At 39.0% G+C, this 24,771-nt stretch overlaps 1 protein-coding gene across 1 annotated transcript in view; it reads right to left on the bottom strand.

The window, feature by feature from the left end:
* Positions 1-24,771, bottom strand: part of Scamp1 (secretory carrier membrane protein 1) — a 65,146-nt gene that overhangs the window by 35,284 nt on the left and 5,091 nt on the right. Inside the window, exon 2 of the mRNA XM_090331735.1 lies at positions 11,104-11,181. Coding sequence (XP_090187861.1) covers positions 11,104-11,181 — 78 coding nt within the window. The remainder of the gene's footprint in view (positions 1-11,103; positions 11,182-24,771) is intronic.

The following is a 24,771-nucleotide window of genomic DNA, read 5'->3' on the forward strand; positions in this document are numbered from 1 at the left end:
ATGTCATTTGAAATAGGGTGTAAAAATCAATGTTAATAAATTATTTAATAAAAAACAGTAGGGGCCGGGAGTTTGGCCTAGTGGTAGAGTGCTTGCCTAGCATGAACAAAGACCCGGGTTCGATTCCTCAGTACCACATACATAGAAAAAAGCCAGAAATGGTGCTGAGGCTCAAGTGGTAGAGTTCTAACCTTGAGAAAGTCCAAGGACAGTGCTCAGGCCCTGAGATCAAGCCCATGACTGGCAAAAAAAAATAAATAAATAAATAAATAAATAAATAAATAAATAAAAAACAGTAAATAAAAGGCTGAATAGTCCAAGGCCCTTCAAGGAATAGGAGATGAGAAGTCAACTATCAATACATGTTCTCCATCTTGGTTTTCTTTTGTATTTTAAATACCTACTGAAGAAAATGTCTCTTTGCTTTCTCCTGCTCAAGGTCTCCGAAAATGTTGAGTGTGTGTTCCTAGGTCTCCTACAACAGAAACTCCAGACACTTACCACGAATGTAGACTTCACTACAGAGAAACTCAAGGGACTGAGAAGAAATTTGCATTTTTAACTAGTGAACATGTTTAATAAGTTCTCCAGAGTGAATCATTTTTGGGTTTTTTTGTTTGTTTTTATGGATCATGGCACTTGAACTCTGGGCCTAGGCGCTGTCTCTGAGCTCTTCAGCTCAAGGCTACCGCCCTACCCCTGAGCAACAGCCCCACTTTCCATTTTCTAGCAGTTAACTGGAGATAAGAGTCTCAGATTCTTTAGTGCTCAGGCTGCCTTTTGAATAGCTAAGATTATAGGCATGAGCCACCGTGCCGGCCTTTCCACAGTGATTCTCAGATGAGTGAACATTTGATAACTTCCTTATCTATAAACTCATCTATAAACCTGTTGTTTGTTTGGTTGGATTTTTGTTTTTGCTTTTTTTCCAAAGAAACTGTCAAAGAATCCTATAAGTTTTTGCAGGCAATTCATCGTAACTTTTGTCGCAGCTTCTGATTCAGTGGACAATAGACTTATCCATATGAACCTCAGACACAGGGAAAATACATATTATTTTCTCAGAGTAGATAAACATTCTAAAACAAGGCTTCTAAAAGGATTAAAGTATTTGGGAGCCAAACAGAGTAGCACACATCTGTAACCCTAGCTACTTAGGAATGTGATAGTGAGAGGATCTCAGTTCCAGGACTTCATCTTAACAGAAAAAGTTCAGTGTGTACCTATTATCCCAGTTACAGCAGGAAGCAAAAATAGGATGCTCAGATTCAAGGTTGTCCAGGGTCAAAAGTGAGACCCTATTTCAAAGTTAACCAAAACAAAATGGGCTAGGGTATGACTCAAATGGTAGAGCATCTACCTAGCAAGTGTAAAGTAACAAATCCTAGTAATGCCACAGCCCCAGCTCAAAAAAACAAAGTATTTGGGGGTGGAGAGAGTGAATATTAGCAGAAAAGAGATACTCCAGAATGGAAGATTCCAAGTAGAAAAAGGAACAAAAGTAACACAGCACAATGGTGCTTTTGCTTTCATACAGTCACTGATTAGTAAGCTCCAAACACACACAAGAATTTGGGGTACATTGATGAATTAAACCACGCAAACAAACCTAATTTCATGGACCTTAGATTTTAGTAGTACAGGATAAACAATATACAAAATAAATACATTGCAAAACATCTTATAAAGCAGTATTTTTATAGAGCAACAGTGATAAAGGACCAGAACAAATGAGTAATGAGTGCAAGCTGAGTGACGATAATATTACAAAAGTGTTAGGGGATATCTGAAAAGGACATCTGGGAGATGAAGAAATAAATCTTGCAGATATCCAGGGAGAAGACCATTTCAAGCAGAAGGAACAGACAGTAAAAGTCAGGGAAATGCTGGGCATACATGAGGATGGTCAGTTTACTGATGAGTAGTCACAGGGTGAGAAATGAGGGCAAAGGCTGAACACTATGTTGGAAATGAACTTTGCAACTTGGAAGGGAAGGGAGTGTGGGAGAAATTAAGAACAGGGTAACACTGTTCAAAAAGAAATGTACTCATTACCTTATTTAGGTAACTGTAACCCTTCTGTACATCACCTTTACAATAATTGTTTTTGTGGGTTGTGGGACTTCAGCTCTGGGCCTGGGAGTTGTCCCTGAGCTCTTCAGCTCAAGGCTACCACCTTAAGCCACAGCACCACTTCCAGTTTTCTGGTGGCTAATTGGGGAGGTAAGAGTCTCACAGACTTTTTGTGCCCAGGCTGGCTTTGAATTGCGATCCTCAATTCTCAGCCTCATGAGTAGCTAGGATTTCAGGTGTGAGCCACCACACCTAGCTAAAAATTATTTTTTTTAAATAAAAAAGGAAATATATCTTAACTCATCTGAAGCCAGTATTACCAAAAAACAAGCCAGACATTACAAGAAAACTACAGGCTAACTATACAACTTATAGATGGGATCAGGAAGGGAAAAACTAAGGAAAAGGAGTGACATTATTCAAAAAGAAATTTATTAATTACCTACTGATGTAGCTGTAACCCCTCTGTAGATTACGTTTTAGATTCAGAAGCATGGCCTAGTGGTAGACTGCTCGCCTAGCATGCATGAAACTCTGGTTTCCATTCCTTGGTACTGTATATACAGAAAAAGCTAGAAGTGGTACTGTGGCTTAAGCCTTGAGCACAAAGAGGCCCAGGGACAGTGCCCAGACCCTTAGTTGAAGCCCCAGAAAAGTATACACTAACATCTATAATGAACATACTTGCAAAAATTACAAAGTATTAGACACTCTGATCTGAGTATCAAGTTTTGAAACCAGCCTGGGAAGAAAAGTCCTTGAGATTCTTATCGCCAACTAATGAGCAAAAAGCTACAAGTGGAGGTTCAAGTGGTACAGTGTCAACCTGAAGTCAAAAAGCCAAGCAAGAAGCTAAGTCCCTGAGTATAAGTACCAGTACTAGAACAACAACAAAAATGCTCATAGATACCAATATAAAATGCAAAAGCATACACTTCCCAGAAGATAACATAGGAGAAAAGATAAGTAACTTGGGGTTTGATGATGGTATTTTGTGTGTATCAGTACTGGGGCTATTCACTCAAGGCCACAGCTTCCCACAATCTTCAGATCTTAGCCTCCTAAAGTGCTAGGATTACAGGCATGGGCCACTGGCACCCGGCAATGACGACATTTTAAATGCAACTCCAATGCATTAGTAACTTTCTGTCACTATGATGAAATACCTGAATCAATCAACACAGTTTTTATTTTGACTGAGAGTTTCAAAGGTTTCATTTCATAGTTACTTGTCCCCAGTGCCTTGAGGGCTGAGTGGCAAGGCATAACATCAGGCAGAAGCACATCATGGACAAAAGCTGCTTAATTCAAAAGCTGCTTCGTTCATGACAGCTGGGAAGCAGAAAGGGACCCAATATCACCTTCAAGAACACACCTACAGCAACTTGACCTCCTCTCACTTTGTTCTACCTCTTAAAGATTACCGAGCTCCAAATAATGCTGTTGGCTGGGAGACCAAGCCTTTACTACATGAGTTTTGGAGGGACACTGCAGATCCAAATGTAACAACTAATGACATGATCCATGAAAGAACTGATAAGCTAGAGTACAGTAAAATTAAAACCTTCTAGCCAGGTGCTTGTAATCCTAGCTCCTCAGGAGGCTGAGATTTGAGGATTGCAGTTCAATGACAGTCTGGCAGTAAAGTCCATGAGACTCCTTTCTCCACTTATCCACCAAAAAGCTGAAAGCCGATGTGTGGCTCAAATGGTAGAGCACTAGCCCTGAAAACAAAAACAAAAACTTAGGACAGTGCATAGGCCTTGAGTTCAAGCCCCAGGAATAGCACCAGCAAAAACTGAAAAACTCCTGTTCTACAAAAGGCAACATCAAGCAACTAAGAAGATAAGCCATCAACTTAAAAGAAAATATCTGCAAAATATTGGGGCCAGGAGTGTAGCCCAGTGGTAGAGTGCTCACTTAGCATGCACAAAGACTGGGGTTCGATTCCTCAGTACCACATACACAGGAAAAAAGCTAGGAGTGGTGTTATGGCTCAAGTGCTATAGAGTGTAGCCTTAAGAAAGCTCAAAAACAGTGCCCAGTCCTTGAGTTCTAGCCCTAGGACTGGTCAAAAACATATATATATATATATTCAAAATATTTAAAGGCTCTTAAAATTCAGCAGTAAGAAAAACTATTGATCTGATTCATAAATGAGCAAAAGACATGAACACCAAAGGAAAATACATTTCATCAATGGAAAATACACAGGTGGCTAGTAAGCAAATGAAAAGATGTTCCACATGATATGTCATCAGAGAAACGCAAATCAAAACAATAACATACCAGTAGACACCTATTAGAATAGACAAAATCCAAAATGCTGTCAACAAATGTTGGAGATACTGTAGAGGAACACAAGCTCTCGTTCGGTTGCTGACTGAAATGCAAAAATGATACAAATTTGGAAGGCAGTTTGGCAGTACCTTACAAAACTAAACATAAGTGATGGCAGCCAGATGGCCCACTAGAAGCTCCAAGGGCTTGTGTCCTAAAAAATAACTGAAACATTTCAACTAAGGATAGAAAAAGGACATCAAAGAATCAGCAGAATTCCTTTGGAACACAAAAACCTGAAATGAACATGAAGAAGAGAAAGAATCATGTTTCCCCATCCCCTCCCCAGTTAGAATCAGTGGAAGCAGGAGGGACTTTTCTCTGTGAGGAAAAGGTAAACACACTAATAACCACAGTCCTATCATGTAGTCTGCATAACTGGATGCTCCAGCAGTTCTCACAGGCTTTGAGTACAACTGAATGTATACTCTCCAATCTTATAGGCTAATGGTCTCTCTGAGAAGATAATACTTGCCTGCCACCTCCACTCTGGACTGTGCTGCTAAGGTTCTGCACCATATTGTAAAGAGAGCCACAGCCAGTGTGTCCTGCCCCAGGGGCAAGTAGCTACTGCATCCCCCATCCATGATTCTCAACTGCTATGTTATCAATGCACCCAGTAATATGCATCCCAGATTGGGTCTGCTCTTATACATTATTCCATCTGCCAGGCTGCCAAAGTCAACCTCAGGCAACCTAGAGATGTCCTAAGTCCTCCTGTTGTGATGCCCCATCTCTAGAGATCTTGAGGCTCTTCTTATTCTATAGCTGTATCTTTTGGGATCATACCAGCATAGTGCCTCGTATCAGAGAAAAATCAGAGCCTTGGCTAAGTTCTATCACGCTGCTCACCAGGCCAAATAGCCAACTGGACCCGCACTAGCCTCCCATACTCTAATCTATTGAGGCACCATATCTGTCCAAGGGACAATTATGGAACAATCATGGTGGTGGTCCCATCCCTTGAGGCACCAAGTCATAACAATATCTTACTATCAACCTGGCCTCACCATCCCACAGTCACCTTTACATGTTACCTCATCACACATTACTTCATTACAACATCCCAAGCAGCCCCATACTCTGTTGGTTCCAGGTCCTAAACTGTTGCTTTGCACTACTTTCCAAGACTTGAGGATCCAGAATACCCTTGAGCCATGCCTGTGCTATATCCTGTTCCTCATGGGTCAGAACCACAATGACCCAGCCCATGTCCCAGAGCTGTTAGGTGCCTCAAAGTAACATCTGGCTTAGAGAGAGAATAATGTCCACTTATGCCTTGGAAAATGAACACACATCTCAGTTCACAGATGCTACAGTAGTTTCCAAGACTCTGACCTAGAAACTTGACCCCATAGCTGCTCAAGAGCTATGGACTAGATCTCCATTTATGCCTGAATCACACTGTCCTTGGCTGTCTTGAGCAATGTCAGACCCCCAAACAAGAGTGTCCTCAGCTAAAATTTGCCACTGTAACATGGTACTGAAAATATAAGCATAACTACAATAAACATAAAAATTTATGACTCTATAGATATAATGTTTTATTACATAGATTAATATGTATCTATGATATATAAACCCCCAGCTTAATTTTAATTATGTTCTAAAATCTAAGTGCCAGTGATTGTATATAGAGATTCCCTTCTTGAATACTTGTTTGTTAAACATGTCATTTGAAATATAACATTAAAAAAATCAATGTTAATGAATTCTTTAATTTAAAAAAATGCAAAAAAAAATTCCTCACTGTAAGGAAGGCAAAAACAAAAAGGTCTCTAAGACCGTTGATTCAGAACAGGAGGCTCTCCTAGATTCATGACTTAATGACTGACAGAGCTACCAGCACTGCCCTCATCACTGCCACAAACTCCTGGAGTCTACAACACTAAGGTACTAGTGGAATCACTATCATCACAAATGGAGAAGCCGTATAGAGTCTGCCACTGCATCCAGGAAACCAGAACCTCTACATTCTGCCTAACCAGCACCCTCAGGCTCATCTGCAGGTAAAAAGTCTTCCACTATAAAAGTCACTGTACATAATGAAAGAGGTGACTGCTGCACAATCATCAGCACAGGAATACAAGACACAAGAGAAAGGAAACATGACACTACCAAAGAAACACACTTTATTCTCTAATAACTGACCCAACCAAAGGAACAAACTCAGCAAAGAACTACTTATGGTAATAAGGAACTTGGCCAAATGCTATAGAATAATAGGCAATTCAACCAAACCAAGAAACGAGTCAGGATTTGAATGAGAAATTCAACACTGATGGCTAACATGAAAAAAAAAATCTTAGAACTGAATAATCAAATCAAAAAGATGTTTGCATGCTTCACTGGCACACCATATCAAACAGAAGAATCTGAAGGTATGTTCTTTGTTGTGTTTGTGACTCAATGGGAGGAAAAAAGTTAAAAAGAAAAGTAGAGGGCTGGCTGGGCACTGTGGCTCACGCCTATAATCCTAGCTACTCAGGAGGCTGAGATCTGAAGATCAAGGTTCAAAGCCAGCCCGAGCACAAATGGATCTGAAACTCTTATCTCCAATTAATCTCTAGAAAATGGGAAATGGGGCTTGGCTCAAGGATAGGGCTGTAGCCTTGAGCTGAAGAACTTAGGGGCAAGTTCAAGCCATATGACCCACAAAAAAAAAAGGGGGGGGGAAGGGCCAGGAGTTTGGCCTGGTGGTAGAGTGCTTGTTTAGCATGTAAGAAGACCCAAGTTTGACTCCTTAGTATCACATATACAGAAAAAGCCAAAGTGGTGCTGTGGCTCAAGTGGTAGAGCGCTAACCTTAAGAAAGCCCAAGGACAGTGCCCAGGCCCTGAGTTCAAGCCCCAGGTCTGACAACTGATTTTAAAAAAGGCAACAAGTCACATATAAAAGAATTTCCACAAAGTATCAATGGACTTCTCAGCAGAAACCTTAGAGACTCATTTTCAAAGACAGATGGAGGCAGTCATGGATGTACATACCAGTAATCAACAAAGGTAAAGGAGATATGAAGCTCACTAGTTCCAGACCGGCCTCAGCTACACTTGCTAGGCACAGGGGACTCACAACTATAATCCTTGGTATTCAGGCAGGAGACTGAGATCAAAGGATCACAGTTCAAAGTCATTCTGAGCAAATCTGAAAAACTCTTCCAATTAACCAGCAAAAAAAGAGGTGTGCTCAAGTGATAAGAGTACCAATATTGAATGGAAAAACTCAGGTGAAATCACAAAGCAACACACACACACACACAGAGGAAGGGAGAAATTATTTGACTCAACATTTTTCCTCTCTAGTTCTGTAGTAACATGAAAAACAAATCCCAAAGAGGTCAGATTCCAAAGTTAACCACCAATTATTGGTAGGACTCAGATTAAAAGTTAAATCTTCTGATGCTCCATATCCTGAATGATGTTAAGAGACAAGATTCTTACATGAATCAATTAGTTATATCCCTCGTGTTCAAATACCCTTACACTAACAAATCTTGGAATTTTCTGGCCTCCTTCTGGCCAAAAAGTACAGTTGCTAGAGTGGCGCAGCTAGAAGAACAGAAAAGGAAGCAGGCTGACTGTCCCTGAAGACTATAATGGAAATCTAGGATCTAGGTCAGGGACAGTGCCCAGGCCCAGAGTTCAAGTCCCATGACCAACTTAAAAAAAAAAAAAAGGCTGGGTAGCCATAAATATCTGTAATACTTGAGAGACAGAGATTGGGAAGATGGCAGTTCATGGATCCAAATCCAATCTCAAACCAACAAGCTGTAATCCCAGTGATGTGGAAAGCGGAGTTAGAAGATAGTCAGAGGCTAGCCCAGGGCAAATATAGGAGACTCAACCCCCCCTCAAAAAAAAAAAAAACAGGACTGGGGTGTTGCTTGAGTGATAGAACACCTGCCTGGCAAGTTAAAAGACTTAAAACTCTAGTACTACTATAAATAAGAAACCTAATTTTTTTTTAAAGAACAAGATAACTCTAGGTTATGCACTGAAATTCCTCTGGACAGTCTTCCCTCTTGACCTCAAATAGCTCATCATACAAGAATGCAGAAGTTTCATTTTAATAAATACCTTTCTAAAATAAATATGAATATCACCAATCAACTAAAACAGTATTTGGACTGAGGTCTAGCATATCACTTTAATCAATTATCCAAGTACATTTAAGGCTGATTTTTAAAAACAGTCTCAAGCTGGATGCAGTGGCTCATGACTGTAATCCTACTCAGGAGGCTGAGATCTGAGGATCAAAGTTCAAAGCTAGCCCAGGCACAAAGGGACCTGAGACAATTATCTCCAATTAACTTCTAGAAAATGGGAAGTGGGGCTTCACTCAAGGGTAGGGTGGTATAGCATTGAGCTAAAGAGCTCAGGGACAATGCCCAGGCCTAGGGGTAGGGTAGTAGCCTTGAGCTGAAGAGCTCAGGGATAATGCCCAGGCTGAGTTCAAGCCCCATGACCCCCAAAAAATAAAAAGGAAAAAAAAGTCTTGAGCACACACAAAAAATCTGAAACCATACAGAAAAAGAAAGGAATGTGTTAAGGCTTTTTTGTATCTCAACTGGGCTTTCCATCATAAATGTATTAAATTTCCCTCTTAAGAATTTTCTGGGGCTAGGAGGATGGAATAGCGGCAGAGTGTTTGCCTAGCATGCATGAAACCATGGGTTTGATTCCTTGGTACCTCATACTCAGAAGCAGCCAGAAGTAGTCGGGCATGGTGGCTCATGCCTGAAGAACACAGGGACAGTACCCAGGCCTTGAGTTCAAGCCCCAGGACTGGCAAAAAAAAGGAAAAAGAAAAAAAAAATTCCTGGTTTTCAAATACCTCAAATCTAAAAGAAACATTTCATTCTAAATTGATTTCTCCTTATTGTCAATATGCCTACTCAAAACTAGCTCTTCCAAAATATACAATGACCTCCGTCGAGATATTTGCTGATCAGAAGAAGCACTAAACACATTCGTTGTGGTAGTTACATAAGAACATGCATATCTGGGCCGGGAGTTTGGCCTAGTGATTAAAGTGCTTATCTAGCATGCATGAAGACCCGGGTTCGATTCCTCGGTACCACATACATAGAAGAAAGCCAGAAGTGATGCTGAGGCTCAAGTGGTAGAGCTCTAGCCTTGAGAAAGTCCAAGGACAGTGCTCAGGCCCTGAGCTCAAGCCCAGGACTGGCAAAAAAAAAAAAAAGAACATGCATATTCACTGATGGCCCATGCCTATAATCCTAGCTACTCAAGAGGGTGAGAGCTGAGGATCACAATTTAAAGCCAGCCTGAGTAAAAAAAACAAAAAACAACAACAAAAAAAAAAAAAAAACAAACACCACCACCACCAACAACAAACTATGAGGCTCTTATCTCCAATAAACTACCAAAAAGCCAGAATGGAACTTTGGCTAAAATGATAGAGTGCTAACCTTGAGAGAAAGAAGCTCAGGGATAGTGCCCAGGCCCTGAATTCAAACTCCAGGACCAGTACAAATGCACACCTACACATACAAATACATACATACATAAACACAGAACAAAAAAATTACTGTAGTTTTTGGCATTTACTATATCAAACATTTCAGGTAGAGTGCTTGCCTAGCATGCATGAAGACCTAGGTTTGATTCCTCTGTACCACATACAAAGAAAAGCCGGAAGTAGTCCTATAGCTCAAGTGGTAGAGCTTTAGCCTTGAGAAAACCCAAGAACAGTGCTCAGGCACTGAGTTCAAGTTCCAGGACTGACAAAAAATATTTAAAATAGCATTATTCAAAAGACAGTCACAGAAATACACAGTTCCAACACAGTTTCCATCGTCAAAAAGCAACATCCTACAATATCATGAAGAAACATGGAGTCAACAAAGACTTCTCTACTTTAAGTACTCTAAGTACTAAGTTACAGAATATAAAAGAACATGAGGAATTTCTCTAGACAAAGTAATTTTCAATTACCACTGAAGGCATTCATAGTTGTTTTGTTTTTTTTTTGTGTTGTTTTGTGAGTCTTGGGGCTTGAACTAGGCCTGGGCTAGGCGCTCTCCCTGAGCTCTTCAACTCCAGGATACCACCCTACCCCTTGAGCCACAGCCCTACTTCCCATTTTCTAGTGATTAATTTGAGATAAGAGTCTCACATACTTTAGTGCCCAAGCTGGCTTTGAACTATGATCCTCAGATCTCAGCCTCCTGAGTAGCTAGGATTACAGGCATGAGCCACCTTGCCCAGCTCTTCATAGTTTTTTTTTTTAACGTAACTTGATAAATTCTAAACAAAATATCAACAGTATTTTATATGAATTTAACCATACAATTAAAAAAGAAAATGGAACCTAGAGGCCAGTGGCTTATGTCTATAATCCTAACTACCTCAAGAGACTATATAGCTTCAAAGGACTGGGCAGGAAATTCCCTGAAACTCTTAACCACCAAAAGCCAAAAATGAAGCTGTGTTCAAGTGGTAGAGATCCAGTCTTGAACAAAAAACTCAAGGACAGTGCCCAGAAACTGAGTTCAAGCTCCAGGACTGGCACTGGCACACACATGCATGGATATGCATATGCACACACACACACAAACACACATGTGTGTGCACACTCACACACACACACACACACACACACACGTAAAACAGAATCCCTATTTTTTACTTAAACATTGCAAAATAGTCCAATTAGGAATAATCTTACTGTTCTTGAATCCGAAAATGGATTATATTCATCAAGCCCTGGTGGAACATTTCTTGTCACCTGAGTAACAGATGGATCCTAGAATAAAATATAAAGGAAAAAAAAGATTACTCATACCTTAAGACATAATTTTTATATTTATGTATTTTTTGTATCCATACTTTTAGTCACCCCACAGAAGTAACAGAAAAAAATATGGAAAAACCCATTTGAACAAAGGAGAAACTTAAACCCTCAGAGAAAATTAAACCCTCACACCCACAAAGAAAAACCAAAAGAACTGGGTTCAACTGTCAGTTATTCTAGTTATTTCATAAAGATGGACAGCAGACTGCTTACCACATGCTAAGTAAGGATCCTGATAGGCTCTCCCACCAAACTATGTTCTGCATTGTTAGTCTTTATCTCCAATTAACAGTGATTTCACTAAGCCATGATCTTTTTATGCAAAAATTTTTTACACAAAAGATTAGATGGTAACTTCTTTTGAGTCAAGAAACAGGTCTTTAGCCAGATATGGTAGCATGCAACCATAACCCCAGCATTTCAGAGGTAGAGATAGGAAGACTGAGAATTCTAAGTGAACCTGGGCTACAGAACAAGAACCTGCCTCCCCCCGCCCCCCGAAAAAAGAAAGAAAGGGAGGGAAAGAGGGAGGGAGAAGAGAGAGGGAAGGAGGGGTAGGAAGGGAGGGAAATTAGGAAGGAGGAAAAGCAGCAATAAGAAAAGAAGAAATAAATTTTTTTTCATCATACATTCCTGGTGATACTTGGTTTCTACAATGAATGTTTCTACTCTATGGAGAGAAATAGTTGCAGTAATGCTTCAAGATAGCAATTAAGAAATACTGGGACCAGGAGTTTGGCCTAGTGGTAAAGTGCTTGTCTAGCATTCATGACGCCCTGGATTTGATTCCTCAGTACTACATATATACATAGAAAAAGGTAGAAATGGTACTGTGGCTCAAGTGGTAGAGCATTAGCCTTGAGAAAGCTCAAGGATAGTACCCAAGCCCTGAGTTCAAGCCTCGGGACTGGAAGAAAAGAAAATGACATTGTGGGGGGTCAGAATGAGGAGGAGGTGGGGTCTGAAGAAATGCTTTGTAAACTCCCAGGGAATCTTGCATTAAAATTACAGATACTCACTCTGTTGGGCTTCCTTTTATTTCCCAAAAGTTTTTATATAAATTTTCGTTACCTATGCTATGTCTTCATGCATTAAAAACAGAACAGATAGAACCAATATTCTTTGCCATTCTGTAGTCCACTAAAATTACATATAAAAAATTTACTGCCAGGCTGGGAGTTTGGCCTACTGGTAGAGTACTTGCGTAGCATGCACGAAGACCTGGGTTCAATTCCTTGGTACCACATACTGAGAAAAGCCAGAAAGTGGTACTATGCTTCAAGTGGCAGAACTCTAGCCTTGAGGAAAAAGCCAAAGGACAGTGCTCAGGCCCTGAGTTCAAGCCCCAAGACTGGCAAAAAAAAAAAAGAAAAAATTTACTGTCATGATGAATCTAAAGGATTGTTTACATTTACTGATCCCTAGTGTACACACAGATCCCAGTCCAACATGCTTACCGACCACAGTAACTTAATCAGCTGCTAATCTTCCCCTTCCAATATGAAAATAAAGAATATAAATATAAATCTACTTTTTCTCTAAAATTTTATGGTATCCCCTTCAGATGAACAGTTTATGCTAAAAGTTCATGAGAAAACCTTTCTACAAAGCAACAAGAAAAATTAAAACATCGTCATAGCTAAGCATTAGCTTTTCTCATCTTACCTCATCACTTATCCTTTTTACCCAGATGATCAACTGCTTCTTAATAAGAAACTTCATACCTATGTTTCAATGCATCAGCATCTTTTAAAATGCATACAGCAAAAGAAAAAAACCCACAAAATTTCAAAGGTTTATTAAGATCTTCTAAATCAATGCCATGGAATAGTTCTAGACCAGGTTTTGTCACTCTTGAATAAACTTAAACCTGTGTCTGGATTTCTCTACAAATAATGAACTGTAATAACACATCAGCCTTCTGCCTGAGACTGCATTTTACGGAAAAGAGGCTCTAAAACAAGAGCAATTCCCCATTGTTCTTACAGTTCAGGCAAATCCTTCTCAGGAAGTTTTGCTCTCACAATCTGAAAAAAGGTGCTATTTCTCTTTCATTTGTGACACATTGGTAAGTGCAAACTGATAAATCTGGTAGATGCATTGATATCAGTACTTCCCTCTATCTTTACATCTCAAGTGCTATGATAGTGCCGACTGAAGGGCTCCATCTTTGTTTGCTAAATAATAACCTGCTCTTGCTCCACTTCAGTTGTCACAGTCTTTTGGAAACAACTGAGTTCTTCTTAATCTTTAATAAAGCCACAATAATTATCCCAAATTTTTAAACTATGAAAACATATAGAACCATGAAAACATCTAAAACCATGAAACTGAATGGCTTAGAAGAGCAATGTGACTGCTGGTGGCCCATGCCTGTATCCTAACTTTACTCAGAAGACTGAGCTCTGACGATCACAGTTCAAAGCCAGCCAGGTGAACAAATCCAAGATACTCTTCTCTCCAATTAAACAGGAAAAAGTAGAAGCTGAAGGTGACAGAGGAAGAGGAGTTGTGAGAGCATTAGAGAGAGCCTGAGGATTCAAGCTCATTATCAGCACAAAGACAACATTAACAACAAACCTGAAAATGTGTTTTACTTACCATTGCTACAACATGCCATTGAATCTACTCAAGTGACACCAATCATTTAGCCAAAACAAATTTGTTCAACTGCTAAGACAATAGTAAATGCTAGGAGATTTCACTGAGATAAAGGACTCACTCCTTCTATTCCAAATTTCACCATCTATTTTGCAGCACCCTATTTAACCTACATGAATTATGTAAAAATCAGTCAAAACAAAAAAGTTATCTAAAGCCAAGCTCAATGGCATGTGCCTGTAGTTCCAGATACTCAGAAAACTAAGGCATAAAGATTGTGTGGGCCCAGGATTTCAAGGCCCACCTGGGCAACATAATGAGACTATTACAAAAAAAAAAAAGGAAAAAAGTCTTTCTAGAATAGTGGCGAGACTCTGAGCAAATGACTTCTTAAAGGAATCAGTAGATAAAAAACTAGACAAATAGTAAGGAAGTCTTGCACCTTAAGAAATTTATTTTGAAACAAATAGAACAACCAATAACTCTCAGTCTATACAAAAAAAAATCAAAGCTCTTGTGTACACATTAAAACTGTAAAAACACTTAGGAGGGAATACAGATAAATACATCTTCACTTTCCCGAGTTAATCAACAGATTTGTATATTTGACACCCAAAACACAAGCCAACAACAACAAAAATCACTGATCACCGGACTTCATTAAAATTAAAATTTTTCATGCTGCAAGTAACACCATCAAGGCAATAAAATTACAATCCAAAAGACAATATTTTTACAAAAAAATGTTTTTGCCAGTCCTGGGGCCTGAGCACTGTCCTTGGGCTTTCTCAAGGCTAGAGCTCTACCACTTGAGCCACAGCACTACTTCTGGCTTTTTTTCATATGTATGTGGAACTCAGGAGTCAAACCTGGTCTTCATACAAGCACTCTACCACTAGGCTGAAATCCCCGCCCCTTTACAAATCATTAATCTGATACATGTGTGCTTCATATTTAAAATACATAGAGAATTTACGACTCCATAGTAAAAAGACAAACACGATTTAGAAATGGACAAAAGATCTAAATAGACATCTCTTCAAGAAAGTAAGGAAAATAATAAATGAGAACAAACATCTAAGGTATCACTGCATACTTCCTAGTATGGCTATAATTTAAAAGTGCATGTTAGGAAGAAAAAACTGGAGTCCATGTACTCTGCTGTCCAACCGAAATAGGCTAATCAATTACCTCATGATTTAGCAATTTTATTCCTAGATTTATATATATATATATATACACATATATCAAAGAGAAAAGCATATATATATATATTTATCTCAAAGAGAAAAACATTAAGTCCAAATTATACAAACATATCCCCAAAGAGGAAACACCACAAATATTTATCACCTAGTGAATGGAAAAACAAAATATAGCATATCCATTCAACAGGATGTTATTTGGCCATAACCAAGAAGTCCGAATTTTGAATAAATTATGCTAAAGGAAAGGAATCAGTCATTAGACTATATATGTCACAGTTCTATTAATGTGAAATGTCCCGGAAATCTACCAGTGGTCACTACAATTGAAAGGGTTGAGGAAAATTGCAAAGTGACATCAAAAGGGTATAAGATTTCTTTTTGAAGTAATGGAAATGTTCTTAAACCAACTGTAGTGATGAATGCAACTGTGACTATATTAAAACCACTGAATTACAACCTTTGCAAATACGTTTAATAGGTTTTATGGGCTATGAATTAAACCTATCTCCAAGTTCTTTGCTTACCTTAAAAAAAAGCAACTGTTACCTTCCGTGTCCTCACTAAATAATCTATATGCTCATTATGAAAGAAGTAGGGAGAGATGGGGTAGGGGTTGGCAAACCAAAAACTGCTACATTGGTATCCTACTTTGAACATTATTAGAGGCTACATTTTAGCATCCTTTTATATAAATCACTGAAGTTTCTTCTGAAATTTGAGAAATTGGGTACCTAAAATAACTAGGGGACCTAATATTAATGTACTGAAGTCTACCCACCCATGAAAAAAATCAGTCATCCTAACAAGAAAATACTGATTCATGTATTTTGTTCAAATGATACAGTAACTAAATCACCTTTGGCCACTAAAATTGCCACTAAACTGTAATTAGATCAGGGTGGAAGAGCAGGGGCCTCCCACATAAATAATATGTTCAGTAAACTCATTTTTCCACCAAACAGTTTAAAATATATAGATTTCCTTCCCCACAAGATTAATATGTTTTCTGCTTTTGTCTTTTAATATAATAACTAGAGAAATCTTGCATTTCCTTGCTACTCCCCCTTAGGGCACGACTGCTATACTTACTTTCTGGCTATAACATATCAATTGGATTGTGCAGTACATAAGTCTTTTATGATCAGCTTCTCTTAGTATAATATACTCAAGGTATACTCAAACAAAGATATGTGAAGAAATTTTAAAAGATCTTTATATTATAGGTATTCAACTTTAAAGTTCAGTTTTTCCCCATGAGAGCAGAGTACATAGTTCATTGGACATTTTCTTATAAACTATTAGTAAGAGGTAGTTAAGTTCCTAAGGACAGTACCACCCACATCACACTTTCCCTACAACAATTAATCATAAGAGAAAAACATGTATGAAAACATGTATGAAAAATCAGATTCATCTTTCCTAGCTGCCCATGATTTCAAAAATAAATCACATCTTTAAAAACTACTTTTTTTTTTTGTCAGTCCTGGGCCTTGAGCTCAGGGCCTGAGCACTATCCTTGGGCTTTCTCAAAGCTAGAACTCTGCCACTTGAGCAACAGTACCACTTCTGGCTTTTTTTCTACGTATGTGGTACCAAGGAATGAAATCCGGGTCTTCATGCAGGCTGGGCTAGCACTCTACCACTAGGCCAAACTCCCGGCCCCAAGACTACTTATTTTTATTAGCATATATTAACTATACAAAGCTATTCACAATTTCTTTGTATATAAATACTGCAATCAATCTCCTGCTCCATCCCATCTTTTACCTCTCTGCTCCAACTTTAAAAACTATAAATGTAAATATAAAACAAAATGTCTTTTCATAAATATAAAACAAGATGTCTTCTCATAATCCTAACAACCAAGTGCACAACTCTCCAATATTTCAATGAAATCTGAGATTTTATTTTTGTAGCAAAAATGAAACACTTTCCTTACTTATCCTCAGTTCAAGTTGTGATATACAATGCCTTCTAAAATTCCTAAGCTTTGGAAGGCAACCAGTAATTTGTATGTTTTGTTTCTGTTACTATTTCTGTTAATACCAAAAAGTTTAAAAGTTAATGAAAATTAGAGTCTGCCTTGGAAAATAAAGGCAATTTAAGGATGAAATAAAGAATAATCATATGTTACAACCAAAAATAATCTTGCACTATTATTTGTTTTATCTGTTATTTTAAGAGATGATTCTTTGATTCAAAAGGAAGTATAGGAGATTATCTTTTTTAATAATGACAAGTAAGTCATTTTCTCCTTGCTGTAGTTCATCCTAACACAAGGCAAATGACACAATGTATGTGTTTTCAGTGATTATTTTCTCATGAACTCAACTCTACATGGCAATCTGTTCTGAGATTTAAATCTAAATATTTCCATTAAATTTTTCTTTAATCAAATAGAAAAATCATCTATTATACTTCCTTTAGGCATAGAGTATATGCAAATTTGCATTTATAATATACCACTTACTTACAAATTCACTAAAATGTCTGGCTATGTAAGTTGCCATGATTAATAGCTATAAAGCCATGAGACTAGCCAGGTACCGGTGGCTTGTGCCCATAAATACTAGCTGAGGGGGTAGAGATCTGAGGTTCAAGGTTTGAACTCAACACAAGCAAATTACTGAGGCTTTTTTTTTTTTTGCCTGTCCTTGAGCTTTCTTAAGGCTAGTGCTCTACCACTTGTGCCCCAGAACCACTTCTGACTTTTTCTATGTATGTGGTAAGGAATCGAACCTGGGTCTTTGTGCACGCTAGGCAAGCACTCTACCACTAGGCCAAACTCCTGGCCTTCCTAAGGCCTTTATCTCCAATTAACCAGCAGAGGCTCAAAGTGTTTAGGGGTAGCTCATGTGGTAGAGGGCTCGCCTTGAGTGGAAAAATCCTAGTAAGAACATGAGGCCTGGAGTTTAAGTCCACATTCCAGCACTAAGAGAGGGGAAAAAAAAAATATATAGGACTAAACCTAAAACAAGTATTAGTAGCTCTAGAAAATAATTGCCAAAGAAGGAATATATGCAATCATGGTATTCATGGAAAATCGACTATGTACTTTGTGGGCAGGGACAGGAGGAAGAAAATGGGGCTAAAGTGAAAGATTGACATTGTCCAAAAAGGAAATGTACTCATTTCCTGACTCATGAAATGGTAATTCCTCTGTATACTTTAATAACAATAAAACTCTTTAAAAATTATCAAACAATGATAAAAAATACCCAATGTCTCCCTGGCCATAAACCAGATGCTTTTTCTTTTTTCTTTTTTTTCTATATATGTGGTACCAAGGAATCAAACCCGGATCTACGTGCATGCTAGGCAAGCACTCTTACCACTAAGCCAAACTCCAGACCCCAGATGCTTTTTCCCATCACCTGCCAGTCTCATTTGTCATCATTTTCAATTTATTCCAGATTACCATATGACAATTATCATCACTGTTTGAGGATTCCCACAGCTAAAATGGCTACCACTAGCAATGGCTGCCACTCCATTACTGTGTTTGCTGTGTTCAAGAGGTTTCCTCACTACACATTGTTTGCACTGCTTGATAAGCAAAAATTTTTAGTAGTAATATATGCTGTCTGGGAGTGAAATTTAGAACATTTACCTAACATGCCATCCACAGCACAACAAAATAAGTGAATGTTATTATATATACTGAATGGCTTGCATTCAAATGTCTGATTTGTGTCTATTACCAGTCAAGTTAAAATTATTGACTTTTGTCAGGCACAAATAGATCACCACCTATAATCCTAGCTACTCAAGAGGCTTAGAGCTGCCAATCGTGACAGACTGAGCAAGAAAAGTCCTTGAGATTCTTATCTCAAATTAACTACCAAAAACATGGAAGATCTGTGCTTCAAGTGGTAGGGCACTAACCTTGAGCAAAATAAAAATCAAAGACAACACCCAAGCCCTAAAGTCCAAGGGCAGGTGGGCGGGTGGGCGGGTGGGTGGATGGGCAGGTAAGCAGGCAGACACACACATACACACACAACTTTCCAGCTACTCAGAGGACAGAGACTAGGAAGATTCTAAGCCATCTTGGAGGAAAAATAAGGTTGAGAGACCCCATCAACCAGTAACAGCTGGGTACTGTACCTGTCATCTTAGCTGCAAAGGCACACAAATGGCAGAACTGCAGTCCAGGACAGCCCAGACACAAACTTGAGACTGCACTTGTGTGATAAGGTACTGAATTCAAATCCCAATACACCCTATCCCCCCCAAAAGTAAAAGATAACCCACAAAAATGACAGAAAACTCAAGTTAGTATCTGACAAAGGGCATTAGTATCTAAAAGTTTTCTTTACACTCCCTCCCTGGGCCCACATATGTGAAGTCAAAAATCAACTGGACAGTACAAACTTCCTCAGTAGGGACAAATCAAAGGTAAGGGGTAAGAGGACTTGCTACAAGGTCAAAACCAACTTTCATGCCACTTTTTACATCCTGCACCTACTGAAAGTGGGGAAACTCCTCTTTGTGGTTTAAAAATATCTTTTTAAGTTTCTGATTTGAATTCTTCCACTTTACCAAAACTTAGGTATAAATAGAGTGTAATTCCATCATGGTTTTGGCTAGAAATGTCCCTTTGCTTTACTCTTGGGCAGTTTCAATTAAAGAAGAGGATGTTGAGAGATTTATGTAGAAAGGATGCAAGGCTTCAGACTTTGGAAGGAAGACATGGGAGCATCCCTAGTAGTTAATTCCAGAATAGCTCTAATGTAGATCTGGGGTTCTAAAAAAACTACTGGCCTTCAAGCCCTACTGAGATGATTCCTACTCCAGTGCTTCCCCAGGGGCCAGGTACCTTTGAATAAGATCAGTCAGCTGAGGCCAAGTTGGCAAGGGCCACACAACAGGGGATGTGAGAACCCTGATTAAGCAACTACAGAAAGTTGCTCCCTCAGTGGAGGCTGAGGCTCAGAGCACAGCAGTACCGAGAACAGAAAGCCTCCACTCCAGCTGAGATGGTCAGACTCCATTCTAGTACCATAAAATGGCCTCTATGAATATAAAAATGTAACAATTACCATTTTAAAGTAGAAAGAATGGAAAAAAAGACTTTAAAGCACACAAATCTCTGTATTTCAGCATCAAAGCCCTCCAACTTTGCTTGAACTTCTTAAAATGCTGGAGTATACTACAAATCATGGTCAGGGTTTAAATCATTCTGATATGATTCAGAAGTCTCAGCTGAGGCCAGACGCAGTGGCTCACACCTACTTAGCTACTCAGGGGGCTGAGAATTAAGGATTGTAGTTTGAAGCAGCCCAGGTAGGAAACTCCATGAATCTCTTACTGCTTATTAGCCATCAAAATACTCGAATGAAGCTGTGGCTCAAGTGGTAGAGCACCCAGGCCCTGTGTTCAGGCCTCAGGACCTGCACTTGCACACAAACACATCAAATGAGCACAGTGGCTCATGCCTGCAATCCCATCTACTTGGGAAGCACAGATAAGAGGACTGAAGTTTGAAGACAGCCTGGAAGGGGGCAGGGGATGCTACTCATGAAATCTTATCTCATGAAAGTTGTGTATGATAATGCTTGCTTATAGTCCTAGCTATGCAGAGGTAAAGAGAATTAAAAACTTAAGCCAGATCCAGGCAAAAAAGGAATAGAACTTACCTGAAAAATAACTAAAGCAAAAAGGGGTAGGGACACAGCTGAAGTGGTAGAACAATTGCCGAGTCCAAACCCCAGTATTGCTAACAATAAATATAAATCTTTGTAAGGTTTTTTTGGTTTGTTTTTTTCGGTTGTGGGGCTTGACCTCCACCTGGGCACTGTCCTTGAGCTCTTCAGCTTAAGGCTACCCCCTACCCCTGGAGCCAAAGCCTCACTTCCAGTTTTCTAGTGGTTAACTGGAAGTAAGAGTCTCACAAAGCCATGGGCGGTGGATCATGTCTGTAATCCTAGCTACTCAGGAGGCTGAGATCTGAGAATCGAGGTTCTAAGCCAACCCAGGCACAAAAGGACCTGAGACTCTTATCTCCAATTAACCACTAGAAAAATAGGAAATGTGGCTTGGCTCAAGGGTAGGGCAGTAGCCTTGAGCTGAAGAGCTCAGGGACAGTGCACAGGCCCAGTTCAAGCCCCATGACCCACAAAAAAAAAAAAAAAAAAAAAAAAAAAAAAAAAAAAAAAAAAAAAAAAAAAAAAAGTCATGGACTTTAGTGTCCTGGCTGGCTTTGAGCCACGATCCTGAGATCTCAGCCTCTTTAGTAGCTAGGATTACAGGTTTGAGCCACTGCGCCCAACTTAATAAATATAAATCTTTCTTTCTGTTGGGACAAAATCTACTTTGATGTAAAGTCTGCCAATTAATTTTAGGCTCTTCTTCTAAAGCAACAAATAATAAACTTATTCACAAACAACTGAGAACACTAAGTATCTGATGAGCCCTATTCTACTTTATTCTTTATTCACTAAATCTACTGAGTAATTTAAACTTAAATTATTCTGTCAAGGACTTGCTTCTACATCCATGATCTTCCTGATTGCCTTCTTTGGACACATTCTACTATGGTCAAACCACTCTTCAAAGAGGCACTTAGAATTAAGATCAATATCTCAGTGATTAGAACAGAACACTGAAGTTATTCATTTTTAGCAACTGACTGCTCATCTCATTAATCAACATATATTTTTTGTAACTCTATTACACTGGTGGGCTCATATAAAGAAATTAACCATTACATTTCTTAGATCTGTTTTCTGTGCTACTAAACCTTAAGTATCCTTGAAAAAGTCTGTGGTAGTATCAGCATAAGAAAAACTTTTCATATTTTTTTACAAACATCATCATCTCAAGCATGACTGTTGTTAAAGCCAGGCAACCTAACTAAAACTGTGTTTCAATACCAGGTTTAAGATACGGCACACATGCCTGAAAAAAATCCACTAGCCATAGGAAATGCTCCAACTGAACAAATGGGTTTCTAGACAGTTTAAGAGTTCAAATCCATTGTGTTCATTTGTAGATTTATAGGCACACTCTAATTACTACAAATGAGGGAACCACGCAATCTATGTTTCTTGGGTCTGGTTTACTTCACTTAATATAATCTTTTTCCAATTTTTTTACTTACAGATGGGGCAGTATCATTCTTTGAGGGAAGAATTCCACTGTGTATATGCCACATTTTCTTGATCCATTCATCCACTGAGCGTTGATTCCTTTTGAAAATGAAGTATATAACTTGTGGGGGAATAGGTCAGAAGGGAAAAAAACTGGGAGAAAATGTAGGAAGAGGTGGCACTGTTCACACACACACACACACACACATATATATATATTAAGAGTATAAATCCACAGCAGCTGACACTCATCAGCACCCTAGGCAAAGATGACCATCTCCAGAAGAATTTACAGAGGGGGCGTTTGAAGGCTAGTGTGAACTTTGGTATGATTACAAGAATTGTTAAGAAGCTTGAACCAGCCTGGACTGAAAAGAATAGTTCTTTCAAAAAAGGAGACTCCAGCACTCTCAACTTTCTATGGGCAGGAAGCAAGCTAAAACTGCTTCTCAGGTACAAACAGGGTCATTTCTCATTTAGGGGGGAGGAGGGGAAGGATCTCTAGAGATTTGGAATCCAAAACAGTAACAGATATGGAAATCACTTTCAAGCAAAACTGGGTTCTAACAAAGGTGATCTCAGTTCCCTCAAAGTAGTGGATCTTAACATGGACTTGCTTAGATTTCAGTATTGCTGCAGACTAGCAGTTGCTAAATGCTTTCATTCTTCCTATAATTTACTGGTACTGTCTACTGAGGATACCCTGTAACTGTCTCATGAGGGACCCAGCACTTGCTTAAAGAACTGGAATTTAACCCTTCCCACTGGTTTTGAATCTGATATGACCTTGAGAGTCATCTGGAACAACAGAATATGGAAGTAACACATAACTCAAGAAGCCTTAGAGCTCATGTTCTTGCCCTTCTGGGACACTAGTGCCACATGTGAAAAATCCCAAGATATTCCTACATAAAAAAGAACCAATTCCTGTCTATACAGACAGCTAGAACTGAGATGCAGACACGAGGGAGGACATCTTAAACCATGCCAGTCAAGCTGTCAGATGACTGATGCCAGTGAATGACTCTAGGCAAATGCATTAAAATTTAAAAAGATCAGCTAAGTCTAGCTCAAATAACAGAATCATGTAACTGTTTTAAACCACTTCAATTTGAGATTGTTACTAACAGATATCTAAGATAGTAATAAAAACAAAATAATGGTGCATTCAAATCATGGTGCATTTTTTAAAATATTTTTTATTGTAATCAATAAAAGGGGTACATGATATTTGCCAGCTAGAAGGTGCATTAATTCACATACATTGATACCCTTTCACATGTCTTGGTCCCCATTATTCTCCCCCCACCCCCCAATATTGGTTTTCTCCCCTTCCCTATCCAATTTCAAATAACCAAATACAAATATATATCATGGTGCATCTTAACTTTGCTAAATACCATCAGCAGCTCTAACATGCCTTCTTTAAAATATTAACCCAGGGAAAATAGAACAGAAATTCATGTGGTTGAAGTGAATGTAAAATACCACAGATTAAACGCTAAAATCACTTTGTTTCTGATTAATGTTTAAAGATACTTTTGAAATTTGACTATTACAGAGGCAATCTTCAGAATCATTTCCTACTATGTATCCAGTCTCTAAACTTAAAATTTTATATGAATAGGGGAGAAACATTAACTTATTGTGAATATCACTAAATACTAACTAGTTAATCAGGACAGAGGACATTCTTGATTCTACCAAATACAAATGTGAACGGAGATTGGGTGAGGTGGCTGACTTCTATAATCCTAGCTACTCAGGAGGCTGAGATCTGAGGATCAAGGTTCAAAGCCAGCCCGGGCACAAAAAGACCTATGAACAGCAGTGGCTTATGCCTATAATCCTAGCTACTCAGGCTGAGATCTAAGGATCATGTCAGGCCTGGCAGGAAAATTCCTGAGACGCTTATCTCCAAGTAACTACCAAAAGGCTGGAAGTGGAGCTACAGCTCAAGATCTCAAGATACCCAGCCTACAGTGAAAATGCCCAGGCCCAGAGTTCAAGCCCCAGGACCAACAGGCACAGACAGACAGACAGACAGACAGACAGACACACACACACACACACACACACACGCAGAGATACACATGATAGGGACCTGTGAAGCACTTGCCTGGCACACGTCTGGCACATGCAAAACCTTGACTCAATTCTAATACCTCAAAAGTAAGTATAAAAATAAAAGATTACGGGCCGAGAGTTTGGCTTAGTGGTAGAATGCTTGCCTAGCATGCACGGAGACCCAGGTTTGATTCCTCGGTACCACAGCATAGAAAAAAAAAAAGCTGGAAGTGGTGCTGAGGCTCAAGTGGTAGAGCTCTGGCCTTGAGAAAGTCCAAGGACAGTGCTCAGGCCGTGAGCTCAAGCCCAGGACTGGCAAAAAAAAAAAAAAAAAAATAAAAGATTACAAGCTCAGGGACAGCACCCAGGCCCAGAGTTCAAGCTCCACAAATGACAAAAAGAAAAAAAAAATGAAGTAAATAAAAAATAATCCTATGGAGTAGGTAGTTTTTGGACAATAGTAAACTGAGGCTTAACAAATAAAAGTACTTTCCAAGACCACACTACTGATTAGTAGTGATTAGTAGTAAGATCAAGATTAAATCTAGACTTTTTTAGTATATGTTCCCATACCA

The sequence above is a fragment of the Megascapheus bottae genome, chromosome 4 (genome assembly GCF_031878675.1).
Source record: "Megascapheus bottae isolate mThoBot1 chromosome 4, mThoBot2.hap1, whole genome shotgun sequence".
Lineage (NCBI taxonomy): Eukaryota > Metazoa > Chordata > Mammalia > Rodentia > Geomyidae > Megascapheus > Megascapheus bottae.